General features: G+C 41.5%; 1 protein-coding gene across 3 annotated transcripts in view; it reads left to right on the top strand.

The window, feature by feature from the left end:
* TMC5 (transmembrane channel like 5) overlaps positions 1-26,543 on the top strand; it is a 73,515-nt gene that overhangs the window by 4,838 nt on the left and 42,134 nt on the right. For all 3 annotated transcript variants that reach the window (XM_032836193.1, XM_032836191.1, XM_032836192.1), the window contains exons 2-3: positions 19,584-20,454; positions 22,871-23,043. In XM_032836193.1, the coding sequence (XP_032692084.1) occupies positions 19,664-20,454; positions 22,871-23,043 (964 nt within the window). In that variant the 5' untranslated portion in view covers positions 19,584-19,663. The remainder of the gene's footprint in view (positions 1-19,583; positions 20,455-22,870; positions 23,044-26,543) is intronic.

The raw sequence follows: 26,543 nt of genomic DNA, 5'->3' as shown, positions 1-26,543 counted from the left end.
AGAAGAGCAGAAAGTTCTATTTCTATAAATTCACAGGGAGACTTGGAGGTCCAGAGTTGCTGTTCCCAGTCTTTCATTTGTTAGCACCCCCAATAAATGAAAAATTGTGGCTCTCCAAAGGAGAGGTGGAATTTTCTCCTGTGGCAGAGACTTGACTTATAAATTTTATGATCAGAGGAAAGCCCTTAGCAGGAGAGGAGGTAGGTGGAAATCCCAGGAAGACGGTTTAATTTGCCCTGATGGAACTGTCATTCCTGGGATGACTCATGAAATGCCTGAATTACAGGGTCCTCTCTGCCAGTCACTGTGGAACCGAGCCAAATTGGAAGAAAAACAAATCAGTAACCTTTAGCCTGTTCTGGCGTGTCTGGGTGGTTGGTTGGTTAAACACCTGCCTTAGACTCAGGTCATGATCCTGGGGTTCTGGGATCGAACCCTGCCTCAAGCTTCAGGCTTTTTGCTCAGCAGGGGAATACTTCTCCCTCTTTCTCTCTGTTCCTTACCTTGCTTGTGCTCTTTCTCAAATAAATAAGTAAAATCTTAGAAGAAGGAAAACCCAGGTACCCTCTGCTTCTGGTTTTTTTTTCCCCTCCAAATCTGGAACCATAATACTTGGGTTGTATTATATAATGTTTGTATATTTGTTTGTTTGTTTTTAAGATTTTATTTATTCATTTGACAGACAGAGATCACAAGTAGGCAGAGAGGCAGGCAGAGAGAGAGGAGGAAGCAGGCTTCCTGCCGAGCAGAGAGCCCGACGCGGGGCTCGATCCCAGGACCCTGACATCATGACCTGAGCCAAAGGCAGAAGCTTTAACCCACTGAGCCACCCAGGTGCCCCAATATAAAATGTTTGTTTAAATAGGCATTATAAGGACGAGTATAAGGATCTGAATTAGTCTGGTTAAGAACTAAGTTTCTAGGGGCGCCTGGGTGGCTCAGTCAGTTAAGCATCTGCCTTCAGCTCAGGTCATGATCTCAGGGTCCTGGGATTGAGCCCTGCGTCGGGCTCTCTGCTCAGTGGAGAGTCTGCTTCTCCCTCTCCCTCTGCCTGCCACTCTGCCTACTTGTGCGCTCTCTCTCTCTCTGTCAAATAAATAAATTAAAAAAAAAAATTTTTTTTAAAAGAACTAACTTTCTAGTCCTAGAGGTGGATCCAGAAGGGGGTTCTTTTTCTTCTCAAAGAGAGAAGCTTGCCACAGACCCTGGGTGTGGATAGAGCTCACCCTGGCTTTACTCTCCTCTCCTGCCTTTCTGAGACCCAGTGGAAGAGAAAGCAGTAGGGGATCCTAGCCACAGTGGATATTAAGGTTTATCATTTTTCACTGCTCCTGGCAGGAGTCTGAGCACATGGATGGTGGCGAAGGGGATTAGGAGGGGTTTCCACAGCCTACAGGTCTCCCGGAAGTGAGGTCCTTCCTTGGATTGCAGAGGAGGCCACTGCTTCTAGCGGCTCTCCATGGTGACAAGAGGTATTACATATCTTGTGTTGTCTCTGGCTCTCCCAGAGAGGGGTCCTTGTTCTTCTGGGACAGATTGGAGCAGGCCAGCCATGCAAGAAGTCACTGAACTGCCAACGTGCAAGCAACCCACCACTTTTCCTTCCCACCTCCCTCCACCTGCTTTAACCAGCTGCTTTGTAGTGATTCTTAAACCTTGGGGTACCAAAGAATCTCTTGGAAACCTGATAAAAAGGCAAATTACCAGGTCTCATCCTAGGTCCACTAAATAAAAACTTGTGGGAATGGGCCCTGAGCTCAAGTGGTCTTTCCAGGACTGGCGGGTTCCCAGGACATGGAACTTCCAGTGCTAAAACCAGGTCAGTTCTGGGTATACTAGGACTGGTTGGTCATCTGATGATCCACAGGCCCCCGTCTCCAGCAAGCTCCCAGGTGAGTCTTGTGGGCCCCTCAGCTTGATGTGCACTCCTCAGTGAAGCTTTATTCTTTTTTTTTTTAAGAGTTATTTATTTGAGAGAGAAAGAGAGGAAGGGAGGGGCAAAGGGAGAGGGAAAGAGAGAGTCTGAGATCATAACCTGAGCTGAGATCAAGAGTCAGACGCTTAACCAACTGAGCCACCCAGGCACCCTTGATCAGCAAAGCTTTAAATATTGGAGTTTCTGGGGTACCTTGGTGACTCGGTCTGCCTTTGGCTCAGATCATGATCCCTGGGTCCTGGGATACAGCACTGCATCAGGCTCCCTGCTCACTGGGGAGTCTGCTTCCCCCTCTCCCTCTGTACCTTCCTGCCAGCCTCCCTGCTTGAGCCCTCCATCTCGCTCTGTACTCTCTCTCTCAAATAAATAAAATCTTTAAAAAATAAATATTGGAGTTCCTTTAGGCTTTATTCTTCCCTAGACTTGCACAAATATGAGTCTCATGGCCACTTACTGCTATTTACATTAAAATTAATTAAAATTTAAAAAATTAATTAAAATTAGGGGCCTCTGGTGGCTCAGTTGGTTAAGCATTTGTCCTGGGCTCAGGTCGTGATCCCAGAGTCCTGGGATTGAGCCTCACATGGGGCTCCGTGCTTGGCGAGGAGCCTGCTTCTCTCTCTCCCTCTGCCCGTAGCGTCTCTCTTGATCTCTGCCTGGGTCTCTCCCTCTGTCTGGGCGCGCTCTCTCTCTCTCTCTCAAATAAATAAGTAAAATCTGTAAAAAAAAAAAAAATTAGGGGTGCCTGGGTGGCTCAGTGGGTTAAGCCTCTGCCTTCGGCTTAGGTCACGATCTCAAGGTCCTGGGATCGAGCCCCATGTCGGGCTCTCTGGTCAGCTGGGAGCCTGCTTCCCCCTCTCTGCCTGCCTCTCTGCCTACTTGTGATCTCTCTCTCTCTGTCAAGTAAATAAATAAAATCTTTTAAAAATTTTAAATTAATTGGGGTGCCTGGGTGGCTCAGTCAGTTAAGTGTCTGCCTTTGCCTCAGGTCATGATCCCAGGCTCCTGGGATCAAGCCTCCCATAGGGCTCCCACTCGGTGGGAAGCCTGCTTCTCCCTCTTCCACTCCCCTGCTTGTGTTCCCTCTCTCGCTGTGTCTCTGTCAAATGAATAAATAAAATCTTTTTTAAAAATTTTAAAAAAAATAAATTAACTAAAATTAAACAAAATTAAAATCCAGTTCCTCCCTTGCACTAGCCACATTTTAAGTACTCGGTATATACATGTGGCTAGTGACTGCTGTATTGGACAGCATTGTATAGGATGATTATATCATGGTAGAAAGTTCTGTCAGTGTTGCCTTAGATGATCTCTAGAATGGGCTTTCTCAGCCTCACCACTATCAACATTTTGGGTCAGATAATTTTATTTTGGGGACTGTTCTGTACATTGTAAGATGTTTAGCATATCCCTGGCTTCCTCCACCTATTAGATGCCAATATCACACACCCCAAGTTGTCACTACAAGAAAGGCTTCCAGAGGTTGTGAAATGTGGTATCTGAAGGCAAAATTGCACTGATTAAGAATCAATGCCCGAGACACATGGCTTCTACCAATCTCTTTCTGAAAGAAGGAAAGCCAGCCACACACCCTGCACTTCAGAGAAGAGCACTGGTACCTGAATGCAGATGTCATCCTGCAATTCCCTTGCATCGGTCTGCTTTACATCGAAGGCCTGTGGGCCTCACCTACTTTGGGGACAGTCTTATATACAAGAAAGTCTTGTTACAAAATGTCATTTGCAGGGCACTTGGCTGGCATGGAAGAGCGTGCAACTCTTGATCTCGGGGTCCTGAGTTTGAGCCCCACATTGGGTGTAGAGGTTCCTCAAATATTATTTTAAATAAAATATTTAAAGTTTTAAATATTTTAAGATGTTTAAATTAATTAAAGTATTCTTAAATATTTTTAAATAAAATAAAAACTTAATATATTTTTTACAATGTCATTTTGATGGAGAGGGGTTTTGGTTTCAGTAAAGTGTGAGACTGCTGGAAGGAATCTGGGGAGTCCTGGGAAAGTCCAGAGACTTCTCACCAAGAATGGATTGTAGTAGAAAAAGAGGTATCTTAGCTAGGGTAATGAGATTTGAGAGCCTTCAAAGCATCTATATCAATAAAAGAGTGATCCCATCCTAGCTTTTACTTGAATTTTCCTCTGAAGTTTAATTGGTGACATTTGTCAGTTCTATCATCCCAAGTATCCCAAATTATTTAAAAACAATATTAGAGTCATCTTAATTTGATTATAGAAAGCACTTGTGACCTTCACAGTAACCGCAGTACATTAGACCATTCTCTGGGTGGATTTTTGCCATGTCTAGGTGATGCCCCTCATGAGTTTAAAGTTCATGTTCATTTTCCAGCCTCTGACTCTATCTCACATGTTCAGCAAGCTAAAAATCTTACATTCTTTTAAAATATATATATATATATATAAAAGATTTCATTTATTTATTTGACAAAGAGAGTGACATAGGGAAAGAGGGAAAACAAGCAGGGGGAGTGGGAAAAGGAGAAGCAGACTTCCCACTGAGCAGGAAGCCTGATGTGGGGCTCGATCCCAGGACCCAGGGATCATGACCTGAGCCAAAGGCAGATGCTTAAGGACTGAGCCATCCAGGCACCCCTAAAAAAAAAAAAAAAAAAAAAAATATATATATATATATATATATATATACACACACACACACATATATATATTTTAGTTAAAAATTAAATTTAAAAAAATTATATATATATTAATTTATTTTAGAGGCAGGGAAGGGGAAGAGGCAGAGGAAGAAGAGAGAATCTTGAGAAGACTTATGCCCACTGTGGAGCCTGACATGGGGGGCCCCTGTCCCACGACTCCAAGATTATGACCTGAGCTGAAACCAAGAGTCTGGCGCATAACTAATTGAGCCACCCAAGTGTCCTTCTACTTGCATTCATAAAATATAATTACCTTTCTTTGGAAATTAAGCAAATGTCTTAAAAATTAAGTAAATTCTTTTATGAAGGGGAAATATAAATAAAGAACAGGAATATATATCTGTTTAGCTCTATTTATATTTTTCCCTCCTATTCATAGTTTTGATATTGGTCTTTTGCAAACATAGACCTTGTTTTCTGAAGGATCCAAACGTATAGTTGCTTTTTGTTTATTTGTTTGATTGCTTTTTTATTTAATTTAAAAATTTTTTTATAAACATATAATGTATTTTTATCCCCAGGGGTACAGGTCTGTGAATCACCAGGTTTACGCACTTCACAGCACTCACCACAGCACATACCCTCCCCAATGTCCATAACCCCACCCCCCTCTCCCAACCCCCCTCCCCCCAGCAACCCTCAGTTTGTTTTGTGAGATTAAGAGTCACTTATGGTTTGTCTCCCTCCCGATCCCATCTTGTTTCATTTATTCTTTTCCTACCTCCCAACCCCCCACGTTGCATCTCCACTTCCTCATATCAGGGAGATCATATGATAGTTGTCTTTCTCCGATTGACTTATTTTGCTAAGCATGATACCCTCTAATTCCATTCACGTCATCGCAAATGGCAAGATTTCATTTCTTTTGATAGCTGCATAGTATTCCACTGTATATATATACCACATCTTCTTTATCCATTCATCTGTTGATAGACATCTAGGTTCTTTCCATAGTTTCGCTATTGTAGACATTGCTGCTATAAACATTCGGGTGCACGAGCCCCTTCGGATCACTACGTTTGTATCTTTAGGGTAAATACCCAGTAGTGCAATTGCTGGGTCATAGGGTAGCTCTATTTTCAACTTTTTGAGGAACCTCCATGCTGTTTTCCAGAGTGGTTGCACCAGCTTGCATTCCCACCAACAGTGTAGGAGGGTTCCCCTTTCTCCTTATCCTCACCAGCATCTGCCATTTCCTGACTTGTTAATTTTAGCCATTCTGACTGGTGTGAGGTGGTATCTCACTGTGGTTTTGATTTGTATTTCCCTGATGCCAAGTGATGTGGAGCATTTTTTCATGTGTCTGTTGGCCATCTGGATGTCTTCTTTGCAGAAATGTCTGTTCATGTCCTCTGTCCATTTCTTGATTGGATTATTTGTTCTTTGGGTGTTGAGTTTGCTAAGTTCTTTATAGATTTTGGACACTAGCCCTTTATCTGATATGTCGTTTGCAAATATCTTCTCCCATTCTGTCAGTTGTCTTTTGGTTTTGTTAACTGTTTCCTTTGCCGTGCAAAAGCTTTTGATCTTGATGAAATCCCAATAGTTCATTTTTGCCCTTGCTTCCCTTGCCTTTGGCGATGTTCCTAGGAAGAAGCTGCTGCGGCTGAGGTCGAAGAGGTTGCTGCCTGTGTTTTCCTCAAGGGTTTTGATGGATTCCTTTCTCACATTGAGGTCCTTCATCCATTTTGAGTCTATTTTCATGTGTGGTGTAAGAAAATGGTCCAATTTCATTTTTCTGCATCTGGCTGTCCAATTTTCCCAGCACCATTTATTGAAGAGGCTGGTTTTTTTCCATTGGACATACTTTCCTGCTTTGTCGAAGATTAGTTGACCATAGAGTTGAGGGTCTATTTCTGGGCTCTCTATTCTGTTCCATTGATCTATGTGTCTGTTTTTGTGCCGGTACCATACTGTCTTTTTTTAAAAAATTATTATTATTTTATAAACATGTATTTTTATCCCCAGGGGTACAGGTCTGTGAATCGCCAGGTTTACACACTTCACAGCACTCAACATAGCACATACCCTCCCCAGTGTCCATAACCCCACCTCCCTCTCCCTCCCCCTCTGCCCCCAGCAACCCTCAGTTTGTTTTGTGAGATTAAGAGTCACTTATGGTTTGTCGGTACCATACTGTCTTGATGATGACAGCTTTGTAATAGAGCTTGAAGTCCGGAATTATGATGCCACCAACTTTGCTTTCTTTTTCAATATTCCTTTGGCTATTCGAGGTCTTTTCTGGTTCCGTATAAATTTTAGGATTATTTGTTCCATTTCTTTGAAAAAAAAAAATAGGTGGGATTTTGATAGGGATTGCTGTTTGTTTTTTTTTTCCCCCAAATGTATGGTTATGACTATACCTGGGTCAAAGGTGGATACAGTCTCTGAGAAGTCCCGTGGGGCATGAACTAATGCTTAGTTACCGGAGGGTTTTATGAAATGGGTGATTGAAGGTTTTGCCCTCACACTTTTGTAAGATACTATTTAAATTGCCTTTATTTCCTTGTTCTAAACATTACACACAGCAGATAAAAGATTCTAAAGCATTTGTTTGTAGTGGTGTGGGTGGTGACAGCCAAAGTAATTATTAAGCTAACATGGTAACAAAGAACAAAAACAAAATGTAGGTTTCTGCTGAAATGTGGGTTTGTTTAGGATAGCTTCCTGCCCTGGTAACTGCTCAGGGATGGGCGGTGGCCTTCACTCCTTGTGTTGGAATTGTCTTTGCAAGGTCAGGTGCCTGAGAAAGAAATGAAGGCTTCCAGAACTGCGATTATGAAAACTTGCTTGAAATGAGAAGCCTGGGAATGGACCATTTCTTCTTTTAAAATTCTTTTCTCTTAAAAAAAAACAAAAAAACAAAAAAACAAAACAAAAAACAAAACAAAAAAAAAAAAATTCTTTTCTCTTCCCTTTCAGGAATTCTTAGAATTACAGACTGGTATTTTGTGTGCATATGTTGGGGGAAGGGGATGAGATGCAATTATATTATTGTGTAATGTCTGTTGTATCCCAGGATTTAGTCTTCTGTGTTCCACCTTCATGATTTTTGTCCCTTTTCTTACCATGAGTACTAATATTTATCTATTTTTTTTTATCTAACAGATTTATTTTATTTTTTATTTATTTTTTATTTTTAAATATTTTAGTTATTTATTTGACAGAGAGACAAACCCCAAGTAGGTAGAGAGGCAGGCAGAGAGAGAGGGGGAAGCAGGTTCCCTGCTGAGTAGAGAGCCCCAGGCGGGGCTCGATCCCAGGACCCTGAGATCATGACCCGAGCCGAAGGCAGAGGCTTAACCCTCTGAGCCACCCAGGCGCCCCCCAAACCCTCAGTTTATAAATGGGATATGTTTGTGCCAATAATTGGACCCAGGCATGAGAAATGCTATCTGTGTGAACCCTCCCACCAGCCCCCTTACCCAGAGTAGTCCAGTTGATCCCAGTGTAGGTTTGTTTTGCCTTTCATTGGTTGAGATGTCCTCATCATGATGGACCCCAGGTGATGGATGAGATGAATGAGAACTTTGTAGGACAACCTTCATTTGTTCATGCAACAAATATTAATTGAGAGCTCTTGCATGCCAGGCATGGTGCTAGATGCTGGGCATATGAGGAGCAAAATAGTGTAACTCCTGCCATCGCAGAGCTTTCAGTCTATTGGAGGACAAGTATTGAACAATACAAGCACAGAAAGTAATATATAATTACAAACTGTTAAGTCCCATGGGCAAAAGGACAGGATGCTATGATAGAGGCTCAAGGGGAACTATTTGCATGTCCAGGAATAAAGGAGACCGCTCTGTAAAACAGCATTTAAGGTGATACCTTAAGGATGAAGGGTTAGCCTGGTCAAGAGTGAAGGGACAAGCATTCTACGCAGAAGGAATAGCATGTTCAAAGGCCATGACCCAGGAAAACGGGCCAGTGTCTCTAATGCAGGGCATAGCGAACTACGTCCCTGGGTTCAGATGTGGCCTGTGAACTAAGAATGGTTTTTATATTTTAAAATTATTGGCAAAAATCAAAACAATAGTTAATGGCATAGAAAAATTATATGGCATTCAAATCTTGGTGTCCATAAATTGGAACACAGACAGACCTCTTCGACTATATATTGCCTAGGACTGCTTTTGTGCTAGCCATTGTGTGAGTCATTGCTACAGAGTTCATATTGTTCCACAAAGCTTAAAATACTTCCTGTCTGATTCTTTACCGAAAAAGTGTGTTAACCCCTGACTTAGAGGATGAAGAACAAGGGGAGAGGTAGGAGGAGCCAGCTCGTGGATACTTTTCACACCATAGTAAGGTGTTTGTTTATTTTTTATTTATTTTTATTTATTTAACTGTTTTTTGAGGGTGTGCCTGTGTGGCTCAGTCAGTTAAGCATCAGCCTCTGGCTCAGGTTGTGACACCAGGGTCCTGGGATTGAGTCCTGCATCAGGATCCTTGATCAGCAGGGAACCTGCTACTCCCTCTCCCTCTGCCACTCCTCCTGCTCCTGTCTTTCTCTCAAAAGCAGGGGGAGTGGCAGAGGGAAAGGAGAGGGAGAAGGAGAGGGAGAGAGTCTCAAGCAGGTTCCACACCCAGTGTGGAGTCCTCTGCTGGCCAACCCTGAGATCCTGACCTGAGACAAAACCAAGAGTTAGACACTCAAACCAACGAGCCACCCAGGTGCCCCTATTTGTTATTATTACTATTACTATTATTACTTTTTGTTGTTATTGTTAAGGTTTTATTTATTTAAGAAATCTCTGCTCCCAATGTGAGGCTTGAACTCATGACCCTGAGATGAAGCGTTGCATGTTCTTCCAACTGAGCCAGCCAGGCACCCCACAGTAAGGAGTTTAGATGTTATTCTTGATTCTGTGGAAAGCCATTGATCAGGGTTGGGATGGAGGTGGGGGAGTTACTGAGTCTCTCTCTCTCTCTCTCTCTCTCTCTCTCTGTTTTTTAACTTTGGCATATGGTCTGGTTTTTTCAGAGCCCCCAGGAGACACATTCCTCTGGATAAGAGAATCCTCTTCGGCTCGTATCTGTACCCCCAAGTTTTGCTTCTCCTTTGTTCTTTGCCATCCTGGTAGGGGAGGTAGGCTGCAAGTGTCCCATTTGTCAGTTGTTTTTGTCAAGTGCAGGTGGGGCTGGAAATGTGTTCAGGGCTATTGGTTTTTCAATTTACTTTCATTGGCAGGATGAATGCTATGCTCAGCATTTCAATGAGAGTTTTACTGTGTTTATTTTGAGGCTTTAAGTAAATGACACAGTTCAAAAACAATATGCTTTGATTGTAGCTAATTTTGATTTATTTGAAAGCTTCTGTAGTTTATTTGGGAACTGAGGAAAAGAGCCTTCACATGCTCAGCTTATTCTAGCATTTTCTCTTCCATTTCCTCCACAGACACAGTGCTTTAGTGTTTTGCTTTTTTTAGAAAATGGGTTTTCGCTTTGAAATGACTGTGATTTCGGAAAATTCTTGCTTCCTTTCTCTTATATTGTGAGAAAATACATATGATATTAAATTTATCTTCTTAATCATTTTTAAGTATACAATTCAGTACTGTTACATACATTCACATTGTTATGCAAACCATCTCTAGAACTTTCTCATCTTGCCAAACTGAAACCATGTACCCATCAAACAACAAATAACAATTCCCCATTTCCTTCTCCTCCCAGACCCTGGCAACCATTATTCTGCTGCTTATTTCCATTTCTGTGAATTTGACTACTCTAGGTAACTCATATAACCAGAGTCATACGTGTTTGTGTTTTTGTGCCTGGCTTGTTTTACTTACCATAATGTCCTCAGAGTCCATCTATGTTATAACAGGTATCAGAATTTCCTTGCTTTTAAGGCTGAATAATATTTCAGTGAGTGGATAAAATTTTTTTTATCCCTTCATCTATTGGTGGACACAAGTTACTTCCACATTTTCACTTTTGTGAATAATGCTGCTATGAAAACGTGTGTGTATATACATATTTTTTGAGATGCTGTTTTTAATTCTTCTTGATGTATGTCGAGTAGTGAAATTGCTGGATCAGATGGTAATTCTATGTTTAATGTTTAATTTTTTAAAAAAGATTTATTTATTTTAGAGGGAGAGAGAGAGATCAAGCAAGTAGTGGGAAGGGGCAGAAGGAGAGGGAGAAAGAGTTCCAAGTAGACTCAGAGCTAAGCCTAGAGCCCAGTGCAGGGCTTGATCTCACGACATTGATACCTGAACTAAAACCAAGAGCCACCCAGGTACCCATGTATTTTTAATTTTTTAAGAAACTGCCATCTGTCTTCTATAATGGCTGTATCATTTTACTTTCCCACTAGCAAAGCCCAGGGATTCCAATTTCTCCACATCCTCATCAACACTTGTTGTTTTCTGTTTTTCCTGATAGTGGCCGTCCTAATGGAAAAGATGTGGCATCTCATTGTGGTTTTGATTTTCATTTCTCCTATGACTCATGATGTTGAGCATTTTTTTCATGTGCTTTTTGGCTATTTGTAAATATTTTTTGGAGAAATGTCTATTCAAGTTCGTTGTCTTTTTAAAAAATCTGATTCTTTGTTTTGTTGGTTTTTTTTTATTGTTGTTGAATTGTGGTAGCTCTTTATATAGTCTGGATATTAACCCTTATCAGATATATGATTTGTAAAATATTTTCTCCCATTCCATGGATGCCTTTTGACTGTTTGGATTGTGTCTTTTCATGTACAGAAGGTTTTCATTTTGATGTAGGCCAGTTGATCTATTTTTATTTTTGTTGCCTGGGTTTTAATGTCATACCCAAGTCCAATGGTGTGAAGCTTTTCTGCTGTGTTTTCTTCTAAGAGTCGTATAGTCTTAGGTCCTATTTTTAGGTCATGATCCATTTTGAGCCAATTTTTGTATGGTATAAGGTAAGAGTCCAATTTCATTCTTTTGCATGTGACTCTCCAGTTTCTCAAACACCATTTATTGAAAAGACTGTCCTTTCCTCATTGAATGATTTTGGTACCCTTGGCAGATACCATTTGATCTTACATGCAAGGGTTTATTGCTGGGCTTTCCATTCTATTCCAATGGTCGATGTTTCTGTCTTTAAAATAATTATTTATTTATTTAGCAGGGGGAAGGGGCAGAGGGCAAGGGAGAGAGAGAATCTTAAACAGATTGCATGCTGAGCACAGAGCCTGATATGGAGCCTGATCCCACGACCCTGAGATCATGACTTGAGACAAAATCAAGAGTCAGACACTCAACCAACTGAGCCACACAAGAGCCCTTATGTATCTGTCTTTATGCCGGTTCTTTCCTCCTTTTATTCAGCTTTTTTTACTCTTTTCCTGTTGGCAAAGAAGGCTTCTTTTCACCTGAAGCAGAGTTGTGTTGTTTTTATTTTCTGTCTTTAATAGGGGGGAAAATGTGATCCTGTTTCCCTTTCTGTTTGAGCAATCTTCATTAATTTTTCTAAATATGTAATTAAATAAGTAAATTAAAAAGTGAAAAATTCATATGTTGTAGGAGATGGTTCAGTGTAGTAGTTAAGAAACTTATATTCATATCCTTGTCCCCACTTACTATCTGTGAGAACACACAGAAGTTACCAGGTGTTTCTGAGCCTCAATTTGTCATCTGTAAGTTGGGAGCATGGAGAGTCTCTGTGCTGAATCAAGTGAAAACAAAGCAAGAGTGTGCGTGTACATCATTCTGCTCACTTCCTGGCTCAGAATAATAGTAGGAATTATTACATCTCAGAAGTACACATTTTCTTACTTTGTCCACTTCACTTCTTCATTTAGCTTTCCCTTTCACCCAAAATGTCCTCTTCTATCTCTTTTATGACAAAGTCTCCTTTTTGCTTTGCATCTTTTAAAAAAAAAATATTTTACTTATTTATTTGAGAGAGAGAACAAGAGAGAGGACGAGTGGGGGGTGGGAAGAGGGAGAAGCAGATGCCCTACTAAGCAGGGAGCCTGACGCAGGGCTCCATCCCAGGACCCTGGGATCATGACCTGAGCTGAAGATAGATGCTTAACCTATTGAGCCCCGCAAGAGCCCCTAGATCTTCCTACATTAATAACAGTTTAACTCGGCTATTCTGAAACACAGGGGTGGTGTGGTGGGATAGTGATTTTGTCCCCAGCAGACATTGGGCAATGCCTGGGACATTTCTAGTTGTCACACCTTGAGGGAGGAGCTACTGGCACTTCATAGGTAGAGGCCAGGGGCCTGCTGGACCTCCAATCATGCACAGCTTCCCAACAACAAAGAATTCTCTGATCTCAAATGGGAACAGTGCTGAGATTGAGAAAACCTAGTTTAATGGAGGCTAATCCTGCCATTCTTGTTTTTCTATATTAGCATCTTGTACCTGACTTTTTGCAAGCTGCATATAGGACTGCCTGGGAGTAATCCAATGAAAAGGAAGAAAGAGCAGTTTGGGGGAGTATCCCTGGTTGTGCTTCTGAAATGACAGTGTGCCAGTGAAAAGGCTATTGGAAATTAGTGCAGCTACTTTGGGACCATCTCCAGTGACACTGAAAACACTGAAGCCAAACAGATGGTGGCTCTTTGGAACTAGTTATGAATTTCTACAGGATTACTTCAGTGACTGTGCCCATCAGTCTTAATATGCCTGTATCTTACATCATTTACGTTTATTGGAATGTAGCTAGCATAGGCAACATTGATTTCACTTAGGTTGAGAGGTTTACCCTGTCACTTGTTGGCATGACAGACTTCACCTCTTTATATATATTTTTAAGGATTTTAGTTATTTGAGAGAGTGTGCCCAAGCATGAGCTGGAGGTGGGGGAGGGGCAGAGGGAGAAGCAGACTCCCTACCAAGCAGGAAGCCAACAGAGGGGCTCAATCCCAGGTCCCCAGGATCATGACTCTAGCCAAAGGCAGACACTTAACCGATTGAGCCACCCAGGTGCCTCCAAAGTTCAACTCTTTAAAAGATAAAATGTGTAGCTGAAATTATAATTTGTGTGGTGATGGTATGAGGTGAGGTTCTGCATTTGGTGCTGTTTTTCAAGGCCATTGGCTGCTCTTTCCTTTTCTTTCAGGTAATAACTGGCCTCAGTTAATTGATTAACTGCATTTGGTTCACATCTGCATGGTCACGATTCTAGTCTGGCTCTGGGGCAGGAGATGGACGAAGGAGATTAGAGAGAGGGGCCATGCATAGCCAGCTATCTTCTGCTGCTATGGGAAGATCTCAAGCATTCTTTTTGATAGCTCCATGATATTCCACTGTGCAGATGTGCTGCAGTGCTTTGGCCCATCCCCTGTTCATGGTTTCTGGATTGTTTCCAGTTTTCTGTCATCATACACAAAACCTGGCCTGACAACCCTAATGCCTCCATGTCCTTATGATTTGTGAGGTCACTTTGGTGATGCAGAACCGAGCTCATAGGTGGCATGCCTTGGCTTATGTTGTCTTAAGTCTGGGAAGGCTAAGAGGTAGGTGACATTCAGATAAGTAACCAGAATGAGACCTCATCAAGACTGTAGGATGTGATTAATCCCCTGAACACTCCTGCGCTAGCTGAATGACAAATGCATGATTGTTAGGATCACCCATTCAAACCAGGAGCCTTGCAAGATCAAACAGGGAGTCTACAATGAGCAGATTTAGAAGGCATATAATTGCTTGGGAATGTGATTGAAAACCACTGAAACTGTGAAGTGGGAAACCCTAAGTGGGATTCAAGGATGAGATGGATGTCAATGGGATGTCAAAAGGAGGACTCAGAATAGATAGCTCAATAGCCCTTATGGGGAAGGTAGTAGAGCAATACAGTTTGGAGGTGGGGGGGAATATATAGATATAGATATAGATATAGATATAGATATAGATATAGATGATATAGATATAGATAGATATAGTATCCTCTTTGTGCTTTTCCAAGGCACAAAGCAGAAGTATTCTTTTGAAAGGGCAAGATATTTGTTTCCCTAAGAGTTAATAGGAAGCTATGAGTAGGGTTCTTGGAAGGTCACTCCTACTGCATTTGACAATCAATACAAGACTATTTTCTTGTGGTTATTTCCTCCTCCCTCCTTTTTTCCAATCCTTTTCTGTGGGCTTAGCTCTTTGTTTGTTTAGGAATTTGTCCCAGTGTGGGTGGTGGTGGTTAGAGCACCATTTTTCTCTAGGCTGTGATAAAGAAGTAGAATATATAAGCTCCTGGCAGATGTTATCAGTGGAACAGAGAACTGTACCAACAAACTTGGAACTAATTGTTGGCTGATCGCATATAAAATCTTTCTCTCTCTCTTATATGAGTATATAATATATTGTTTAACTCATAAAATTTATTTCTTTTTTAAAAAATTTATCTTTTTTAAAAAAAATATTTATTTGACAGAGATCACAAGTAGGCAGAGAGACAGGCAAAGAGAGAGGGAGAAGCAGGCTTCCCGCCGAGCAGAGAGCCTGATGTGGGGCTCAATCCCAGGACCCTGGGATCATGACCCGAGCCCAAGGCAGAGTCTTAACCCACTGAGCCACCCAGGCACCCCATAAAATTTATTTCTTGCTCATGAGAAGCTATCATGCATTGGTAGATGTGGACTGTGTTTTATATAGTCAGGCAGGAACCCAGGCTCATGAATGGGTCCCCATCTGAAATGACACTCGCTGCCGTCGCAGGAAGAATAATGTAGCTAGAAGGTTGTATCTTGGCTCTTAAATGCTTTGGCTTGGAAGTGACCTTGTCACTTAGGCTCACAAGCCATTGGCCAGAAATAGCCATATCCTGCTACCTTTTCTGATCTCACAGTGACCTGGAGGTGGCCCCAGTGTATCCTCCCCCCTCTACCCCTGTAGCTGAGTCTGGATTTGCTAGAGCTTCTGAGCTTTTTGCTGGTGACCCTGAACCCTGGCTTTATTGTGTGGTTATCCCATCCCTTTGGAAACATTCTTATGATATATTCTTTTAAGAAAATCATCCTGAGAAGAAGTGTGGCCCTTTTGAAGAATTGGTATACTTCCTCTTTTCCAGAAGTAGTGAGTATCAGAAAGACTTTCATGATTCCCTTTCAGTCCAGACTAATAAGAAGCTCAGCAAAATTAAAACTCAGACTCACTATGTTGATCTAGGAATTATGCAGAGTTGTTCCTCCCTCTACTTCATTATAAAACATTGTCTATTTTTTATTTTATTTTTTTAAAAGATTTTACTTATTTGTCAGAGAGAGAGAGAGGGAGGGAATGAGAGAGGCAGGCAGAGGAAGAAACAGGCTCCCCAGTGAGCAAGGAGCCCAATGTGGGACTTGATCCCAGGACCCTGGGATCATGACCCGATCCAAAGATGGCTGCTTAACTGACTGAGCCATACGGGTATCCAGAAACATTGTCTATTTTTTAATCATGTCCTGGTTGAATGTATGACTTTTATTATCCACCCCAACTTCCCTCTCTTTTGGAACTTGCCAGGGTTTATATTACACATAAATACAAATAATGGTAAATAATAACTTCTTTTCAGTGAATGCTTCCTTGGTGCCAACAGTTTTATGTGCCTCATCTCATTAATTCTTTACAACAGCCTTATGAGAAATTTTTGTCAGGATTGGATAGGCCAGGACACAGACTCAGAGAGGTTAAGTGGCTTGCCCAGGTCCCCACAGCCAGCAGATGGAAACTAAATCCAATTACACCTGATGTCAAGGGCTGGGCTCCTAACCACCTTCATTTAATAGCACCACACAGATGATTAGATTCAGATAATGTGTCCTGTCTTTACCTAGCTTTGCTTTCATTAATTCAGATTTTCTGTGATATACATATAAGAATATTGGGAATGTTTATGAGCTGGAACCATTCTTTTTTTTTTTTTTTTTTCATAGCCCCTTGGGGGAAATAGAGTGTTTTATGTTATGGCTTCTAGCTTAGGTCTTTTTTCCTTTCATTTTTCTTTTAAAAATTAAAGACAAATATATTTATAGAGATGTATGCAACTTTCAAGTGTATTTGATGAATTTTCACACACATACACCACACACACACACACGCACACAGATACCCATGTAACTGTCACCCAGATCAAAATATGGAACATTCCAGCACCCAGACGCCCCCTCATGTCATTTCCCATCTCCTCCCTTCCCCAAGGTAATCACTATTCTGACTTCTAGCACCATTTGCTCATTTGCCTGTTCTGAACTTCAGGTAAATGTTATTGGGTCTGTACACTTCTGTATCTGGCTCTTGGGGTCATTGTTACAGACATGATCTGTATCCATGTCATTGCATGTAGCAGATGGTCAGTCTTTGTTACATCTGTGTAGTATTTCATTGTATGAATATGCTACTGTTTATTGACTTCTACTGTTGAAGGACATTAGGTTGTTTCCAGTTTCTGGCATTTATGGAAAAAAAGCTGCTGTGAATGCTGTTCTTGCCTCTTGGTGGACATACTCATTTCTCTTAGGTTGGTATTGTTGTACCAGATTTCACTTTCTTGAATTTAGAAGGCATCAGTTAGCTTTTTAGATGTGATAGCTAGGGTTTTGGTAGGCCACGGAAATCCTAGATCATATATATGTTAATTTGTGGTCTTAAATATAAGCAAATAATTTGCATTTCACATAACATTTAGTCTTTGTGACACTCACAGTTTGTGTAGATATTTCTGTGCGTGTGTGTGTATGTGCGCACATGTGCATGTGTGTAGATGTTTCTGTTTGCAAAACTGGATATATCCATCAGAATTCTTCTCTTTCATTATTAAATGACAGAAACCCTACTTAAAACTAACTTACATCAAAAGGGAATGTAATGATTCAGGTGTCCAGGGGTCAGCTGTCTTTAGGCATGGCTGGATTCAGGTCCTTGAACACTGTCGTCAGTATTTGATCTTTTGGTTTATCTCGTGGCTCTTACCTCTTCCCCATTGACATCACTCAGACAGTCTTCCACTGGTGACCGCTGACAGCTTCAGTCTTAAAACTTCCTAACCCAAAGTCCAGCCACAAAAGAGAGCGTCTCTCTTCCCAACATTTCTGACAAAACTCTGTAATTGAATCTCACTGGTTCTGACTGGGTTCTGTACCCTGACCCAATCACTGTGGCTAGAAAGAAGAGAATTTTACTTGAGTCATACGTCTGCCCAAATATGACCCATGTGGATTGAGAGGGGGAAGAGGTATTACTCAAGGGAAAGTGTTATCAAAAAAGAGAGAAATGGATGCTGGGCAGGGACAAAATAATAAGCAATCGACTTCCACTGTGTTGAGGAATCTGGAATTGAGTTGGCAAAGGAACATTCTAAGACTACAGTTAATGGTAGAAGGTTAATTCTTCAGCTCTGATTACTCAACAAAGAGTCTAACCCTTTTGGTTTGCATAGAGATAAACTTGTCAACATTGGCTGAATTTTAAAAATGGTCTACTTCCTGCTTTCAGTGACATCAACACTTTATCTAACTAATCACACTGGCTTGAAACTGTGGAGATATTTTTGTCTTTTGATTTCCTTACCTTTCACCCTTCCCATATCCAGTCAGTCCACAAATCCTGTTGGTTTTTCCTTTATATTTTCTCCCCTTCTTTTTTTCTTCTCTGTTTCTATGGATACTATACCAGCATTTCCAGGCTCACCTTCCATCACCATGGCAACCTAGTGACAAGCAAGTGCTTCTTTCCCAGTTAATCCAGTCAAGGCCCTGGAGTACCAGTCTGGGTTATGTGCCCACTCCTGAACCAAACTCTGTGGCCAGGGGCATGGTCGACACTGATTGACTAGACCTGCATCATGTGACTGTTCTTGACGTGAGGAATGAGGGGACAGATGCCCCCAAGAAAATCAAGGCATTGAAGCCAAAAGAAGGGAAAATGAATAATAAACTAGTAAAAGCAACATATTCTAGTGCACTTCAAAATTTAAATCCAACTATTTCTGATTTGGGAAGTATACAATGTCTATAGACTAGAGCTCAAAGAACTCACAAAATCATATTTACAAACTGGAAGGGGTGGTAGCAATTGTCTTTTTTTTTTTTTTTAAAGATTTTATTTATTTATTTATTACACACACAGAGAGAGAGAGAGAGAGAGAGAGAGAGAGAGAACACAAGCAGGCAGAGAGGCAGGCAGAGGCAGAGAGAGAAGCAGGCTCCCCACTGAGCAAGGAGCCCGATGCGGGGCTCGATCCCAGGACCCTGAGATCATGACCTGAGCCGAAGGCAGCGGCCTAACCCACTGAGCCACCCAGGTGCCCCAGCAATTGTCTTCTTACCCAATTCCTCAGTTACCAGTTACCCCGTTACCAGTAACTGTTCTTCCTTTGTGCATTCATATTTATGCTTTAATCAGTCCTACAACAACAAGTGCATTCAAAGTGCTTAAAAAGTCCTTGTTTCTTCCAGTCTTTTGGTTTATTGTTTTGCTCCCCCTACAAACAAAGGAATATAGTGATTCTAAGATCTAAGTTTGACTACATGTATCAGAGACCCCTCAAAACAGTAGTTTATGTAAGATAAAGTTTCTTTTTCTTTTTCTTTTCTTTCCTTTTTTTTTTTTTTTTTTTTTTTTTTTTTACATAAAGCCCAAGCTGATATGCTGGCACTGATCTGTGATGTCATCAGCAAACAGGCTTCTTCCATCTGTTGTGCTATGATCCCTAGGGTGGGTACCGCTTTTGTATCCGTGACCCAAGATGCCACACTATCATTTCCACATTCTAGCCCACAGGAGGTAGATAAGAAGACTGAGAAAAGGAGAATTGCCCCTTGTCATAAACAGCACAAACCTGGTAGTTATATTTATTGCTTCTGCTCACGTCCCATTGTCCACTCTTCTGGTCACATCTTGGTACATAAGAGACTAGGAAACATAGTCCTGATTGTGGGCAGCTGTGTACTCAACTGTGAAAGAAAGGAGAATAGATAGTGGAAGATAACCAGCGATCTTGGCAGGGAAGAAAAAAAAATCTGAACTTTTACTTCCTTTTGCTTTTCAGATTAAAAAAAAGAAAAAGATCCCTGAGTAACTCAAATGCAAGAACATTTTAACACTTCAGGGTGAGGAATCTGTGCCAATATGTCTGCCTACTACAGTAATAAAGGGTATGAGGAAGATCCAGATTACCCGGACTATTCACGATCTCAGAACCGTACATGGGGACATTTGAAAACTCAGGATTATCCAGATTCTTCATATTCTCCAAACAACTCAGGCTACCCTAGCACCAGAAGCAACCCATACTCTACAGACTACAGAACAAGTCCAGACTATCCCGAGTCTCTAGCAGAACCAGATTATCCAGGATCTCAGAGTAATCCAGACCAGTCTGGCACCAGAAGCAATCCATTCTCTGCTGGCTCAAGAAGAAGTTCAGATTATCACACATCTTTGTCAGAGCCAGATTATATTGGATCTTGGAGAAAACCATACCATCCAGGCTCATCCAGAGAGCCAGACTACTCTGAATCCCAGCAGAATTCTGACTTTTCAGGTTCCAGAAGGAGTGGAAACTATGCAGGCTCCAGAACAAATCCTGATTATCTTGACTCTTTCGGAGAACCAGACTACCCTGGAGCTCAGGGAAACTCTAACCGTTCTGGCTTCAGAGCAAATTCCAACCATCTCAGTTCCAGAAGGAATCCAGAATATGCTGGCTCCAGAATCAATCCATACATAGACACTCTGGGAAAGCCTGACTATCCAGGAGCCGAGAATCAACTTAACCCTTCAAACTTTTTTGGGGAACCAGACTATCCCAATGCTGAGGACTATCAGAACACTCCAGACTTTTGGGGGAAGCCTGATTACCCAGTTGCTGAGGATGATCGTGGTTATGGCTCTCCTGAGACTTCAGAAATAACCAGAGAGTAAGTGCAAGCATCTCCCTCCATTGGGGTGGGGGCTGAATGTTAGATCATCAAGCCAATGGAACCTGATTGGTGTTGTTGGGGTTAGGGACATGTAAGACGGTTTCTGTGACCTGAAGTTGTAGGAAACTTTCATACCTATCTGTAGACCTTACCTGGGCCATGAACTTTCAGCCTGAGCTTTCAAGCCCTTACCTGAACAGAATCTTTCATCATCTCTTGCTTGGATAGCAACCTCTGCAGTCTTCCGCCTGTTCCTATAATCCATACAAGACATTTAGATTCCCTCTGTTTTGACCCTGATACTTTGCCAATAAAGTTAGGGTTAAGACTTGATAGTTATGAACCCAAACCAGAATTATAACCAGAATTACATCCACAGGAATTCATTTTTAACCAAGAAACTCCTTTGAAGGTCTAACTCCATGAACTCAATTTAATGCCTCAATTTTTTTTTTTTTTAATTCAAGGTGTTTTAACAGTCCTGATTTTTTCCACTTTTTTTTAAAAAAAGATTTTACTTATTTATTTGACAGAGATCACAAGTAGGCAGAGAGGCAGGCAGAGAGAGAGGAAGGGAAGCAGGCTCCCTGCTGAGCAGAGAGCCTGATGCGGGACTCGATCCCAGGACACTGGGATCATGACCTGAGCCGAAGGCAGAGGCTTTAACCCACTGAGCCACCCAGATGCCCCGATTTTTTCCACTTTCATTTTAATTTTACTGTAATTGTTGTCATCTGAATTGATCACTTTTCATGTTTATGGCAGAATTAGTTTAATAATCTTCTACCTTGTTGTTATATTCATTAAATTTTATGAGTCATAGTTTCCCACATTGTTGGTATTCCTTTAAGTTCATTCTAAAAAACTAAGTCCAATGTTTCCTAGTTCAAATTTTATAGATCTAAATTTTGTCAAAAATCTTTTTAGTCTTCCAGCAATCTTTGGTCATTGACAGATTTTACTAAGGACAGTACTGGACATTGACAGTGTTAGTTTGGATGACATAGTTCTACCAAATCTGATTTTTTTCTGGGTTAAGTTTTTGATGTTCCTGTTGCCAATAAGATGTGATTCTTTAGTTGGGTTATTTTTAATCTATAAAAAATTATACCCTATGAAAATTTAACCAATATGAATCTCATTTGGCATGTACCTGTTCTACCAGTGATATTTATAAATTCAACAAAAGGTACTGGCTTGTATTTATCTTGAGGAATAAGGAAGGATGTGAGATTTGGGTGTGCAGTAGGGTCAAATGTCTTCAGAATCTAAGTAGGAGGATTAACAGAACCAGATCAAAGTGGCCTCCTTGGTCTTATCCCCCACTGCCTGATTCATCATTTCAAGATATATCTTTGATTCTCTCACTCCTTTGTTTCTGATCTTCCATGGTTCTCCATAACCTTTGGAAGAAAGGCCACACTGCTTTGCTTATGAAAATGTTATTTTTTAAAATTTTTAAAAAAGATTTTATTTATTTATTTGACAGAGATCACAAGTAGACAGAGAGGCAGGCAGAGAGAGGGGGAAGCAGACTCTCTGCTGAGCAGAGAGCCCAATATGGGGTTCAATCCCAGGACCCTGAGATCATGACCTGAACCAAAGGCAGAGGCTTAACCCACTGAGCCACCCAGGAGCCCCATGAAAATGTTTGAGAAAGAGAATGCACTGGTCTAATGTAAAGTGCTTCCAAAGACCTACCTGACTGACTTCCTCCCATCTCCTTACTACCCATATCCCCTCCCTACCTCTAATACAGTGGTTCTTGACCCGGACTGAGCCTTAGAATCACCGGATTACCTGGGAAACTTTACAAAATAATACAGCTGCCTGGACCCAACTCTCAGAGCTTCTGATGCCATTGTCTGGGGGCAGGGACTGGGAATTGGCATGTACCTAAAATTGAGACCATTGCTCCAGGTTAATTGATTTTTGAAGTATTCCCTTTATATATTCATCACTTCTTTTTATGGGCTCACACCTTCATTTATGCTGTTCTTTATCCTTGGAATGCTTTCCTCCTAAATCTTTATATAAGAAGTTATCCTTCAAATCCCATCTGTGATGTTTCTTTTCCATGTAGATTTCCCTCCAAACTGCTTGCCAGAATTCTTTTCTCTTTCTTCTGAACTCCCTGGGCCTCTCTTTAGGTACTCACCAGTTACTGCTTTATTATAATTGCTTAAATGTGTCTCAGAAGCTCTGCCAGACTGGAATGAGAGTTCCTTGAGGGTAGAGACCTGGTGTTTTTATCTTCGTGTTCTCACCCCCTAGACCTTGCCTAACACATAGTTGGCATTCAGTCAGCGTATGTGGAAGGAATGAATGGATCCATGGATGGATGAAAGATGAATGGATGACTGTCCTTACTATGCTCCTGGGTGAATCTTAATCCATCATTTTGGGATTTCAGGGTGCTCAGCAGAACATCTTCAATCCGGCCCTCATTTCGTCAGAGGGGTGATGGCCCCTTGCGCATCCTTGGGAGAGAGAATGAGGATTACCCTGAAAACATTGCAATGAAATCCATGGGGATGGCAAATCCATACGACAGCTCTGTGCCAAGGGCTCCTGGCGATGGTTATGGTAAGCATTTGTTAAGATGAAGATCATCTCCTGGGAAGGAAGTCATATCGGTGGGCTTTTAGGGGAGCGGTTATTTAAAAGTTCTAGGAAGAGAATTGGTTTATCCCTTCCCATTCAAATGTCCACCGTACAGAGTTTGAACATTGAGGGACTAGAAAGACAACAGTATCATCACTTGTCAAAGTGGCCTGGCAAGGGATTATGAAAAAATGAGTGTGCATACGCTATGCCCACGTGAGGTGACTGATGTTCAGATTTGGCCCATTGGGGTTATGGGGGAATGTGGGCTCAGTATGGCCAAATCCTCAGATTTTTCTAAAACCTCCTGATTTTTACATGCTCAAAAATAAAGAAAAAAAATTAAAACACTGAACTAGGCAAACAAAATCACTTGTGGGCTGGATTCAGGCTGTGCTGTTCAGACAGCATGTGAGTATTCAGAAGCTACTGGGGGGCAAAGTGAGTAAGAGGGAGCTCTGTCCTCATGTTACTTAAAGCATAAGGGTGGGTGACACCAGCATGTCAAGACTGAAAAAAGAAAAATAGCAAGCAGACTCTTCATATGTGAACAAACATGTTGTCCTCAGAATCTGCTGTGTGTAGAAGTTCTGCTCTGCGAGGCAAAAGACATGCTAAAGTTCTTATCCTCCAGCAGGGAATAGGGACTTGCTTTTGAGTAAAGGGAGCCATTTCATTATATGAGAATCAATAGTATAGAAATATAGAGCTAGTGGGTCCAGGGAAGAGGAGTGTTCAACCAAGAACGGAATGAGGGACCCAAGTGCTGGTTGGAGTAAATGGAGGATTCCTTATGCCTGAGAGGGTGGATGGGGAGGAGTTTGAAGCAGATGGAGAGGAGGGGATGGGATGCATTGTCATACACTGGTGGAAAACACTGACTAGTACACATTTGCATAGAAAATGTTCATTTGGGCTCCTCCAAAACTTTACGTCATGCATTCTCAATGGGGGGCAATATAAATCACAAGGGTGTAAAATTTACTCTTTTTTTTTAAGATTTATTTATTTATTTGAGAGAGAGAGTGCACACTTGAGTGTGCTCAGAAGGGAGTCTACGTGAGCACAGAGCTTGACACAAGGCTTGATCCTCAGATCCTGAGATCATGACTTGAGTCCAAACCAAGAGTTGGACACTCAACCAACTGAGCCACCCAGGTGCCCTGGTAAAATTTTTTCTTAAAAGACCAGAAAAGTCTTCCTCTTTTTTTTTTTTTTTAAAGATTTTATTTATTTATTTGACAGAGAGAGAGAGATCACAAGTAGGCAAAGAGGCAGGCAGAGAGCGAGGGGGTTGCAGGCTCCCTGCTGAGTGATGCAGGACTCAATCCCAGGACCCTGAGATCATGACTTGAGCCAAAGGCAGAGGCTTAACCCACTGAGCCACCCAGGCGCCCCAGTCTTCCTCTTTTAATATGTAAAGCACCAATACACATATATAAGCAGACACACAGTATATCTGTAGTATTAAAATTTCATAGGAGAAGGTAATGGGGAAGAAATATCTAAAAAGACGACTTAGGGGGCCAGTAATGAAAAAAAGATGGAGAAACATAGCCTTACCCCAGTGCAAGTGGAGCTAATGATGCCAAGCAGATTCGGAGTGTTTCCTATCCCCTGGAGATTAGCCAAGCACTTTACTTTTATTGTCTTGTTCAAATCTGAACAACCACCTTTCATACAGCTGCTACTAATTTCCCTGTTTATAGATGGGAAAACTGAGGCTCAGAGGCACAGTGTCCAAGATCACCTCACTGTTGTAAATTGAAGGCTCCAGTCTCTCTGACCCAAAGCCTGGCTCTTACTTATCCTGTATTATTGCTGGGTAGGATCAGGGCAAAAGATTCCTGACCACTTACACTTTATTTATTTTTTAGAAGATTTTAAAATTTATTTATATGAGAGAGAGAGAGCAGAGTGTGCAGGAGAGATCATGAGTTGGGGGAGGGAAGAAGGAGAGGGAGAAGTAGACTCCCCACTGAGCAAGGAGCCTGACAGTGGGGCTCCATCCCAGGGCCCTGGGATCACAACCTGAGCCAAAGGCAAATGCTTAACCAACTGAGCCACCCGGGTGCCCCTGACTACTTATGCTAAAAAAAAAAAAAGTAGTTGAGTATGACTTCCTTTTCTGGACTCCTTTGTAGGACTGGGGTTGTAGCCCTTGGCAATCACTTGTCCAGTACTATGCCATCATTATAGACAATGTTCTCCTTAAGAGCCCATCTTCATCCATGTATTCTTTAAAGCTCTAGGTAATTTTCCTAGTGTCACAGTACCTGGCCACAGCAGGTGCTTGAGTAGTGCTTCATGAATTAATAGCCACAACATTGGTAAGGATGTATCAGTTAGCTATTGCCACAGTAATGCTGCATAACAAACAGATGCAAGAACCCAGTGTTGTACAATAAAGAAGGATTTATTTCTCACTCACACATGTGCAGGTTTGCTTGGGAGTTTGATGGAACTAGGCTGGATGTGGCTGTTCTTGACCCCAGGTCATGGGTCCAGTGTCTAGAGCCTAGTGTCCTTCTTGAACCACAAGGGAGCCACTTGGTGGCATTGTTGTTCCATGGTATAAGCCCAAAGTACTCAAAGTGACAAGTAAAAACACACCATGTGTCTAAGGTTTTGACATAGACCTGGCATATTGTCACTTATGCCATGCTCCATTGATAAAAGTCACATGACCAAGCCCGACTTCAGGTGAGGTTTCAGGAAATGGTGGCATGATATATGCTGAATAATAATTGATCTACCACAATAGTTAGTATATATCCATAGGTTACTGTGTTCCAGGATTACTTTAAGCACTTTGCCTGTGTTAACTGATGAGATTCCCTCCACAATGCTACGTGAAGTTCTCATCATTTTTCCTGTTTTAGAGACTATAGTATCCTAGCTCAGAGAGATCTGGTAACATGCCAGAGGGCATCAGCCAGTAACAAAGTTAGGAACTGATCCCCAGCAAGATGTTCAGAACTTCTTGCAATGTAATTTTGTGCATGATTCACATCAAACTGTGTTCCATTTTCTCAGTTGCTGAGTTTAGCTTTTAATGTTTACTGTGGGTGGAATAAAAATATACTGAAATATAACACTGTTGGGTAGATGCTAAGAATAGACTCTGTCCCTAGGAAAATCATGCCATTTTTCAAATTTATTCATGCATTACCATAACATGTTAGATATAGAAGGAACTTCTCTGATCATCTAGACAAGTTTTTCCTTTGCTTCATTTTTTGTGTTTTAATTTTTTTTTGAACGGTTTTAGGTTCACAGTAAAATTGAGGGAGAGGAAGGTACAGAGATTTCCTACACAACTCCCTTCCTCACACAGCAGAGACTCTCCCATTATCAACATCTGCCACCAGAATGACACACGTTGTACAATTGATGGACCTACATGGACACATCATTTCATCTTGAGTCTGTAGTTTACATCAGAGCTCACTCTTGGTGCTATAAGTTCTGTGAGTTCAAAC

The sequence above is a fragment of the Lontra canadensis genome, unplaced genomic scaffold (genome assembly GCF_010015895.1).
Source record: "Lontra canadensis isolate GAN:19392208 unplaced genomic scaffold, GSC_riverotter_1.0 scaffold91, whole genome shotgun sequence".
Lineage (NCBI taxonomy): Eukaryota > Metazoa > Chordata > Mammalia > Carnivora > Mustelidae > Lontra > Lontra canadensis.
This window is presented reverse-complemented; position numbering and strand designations above follow the sequence as displayed.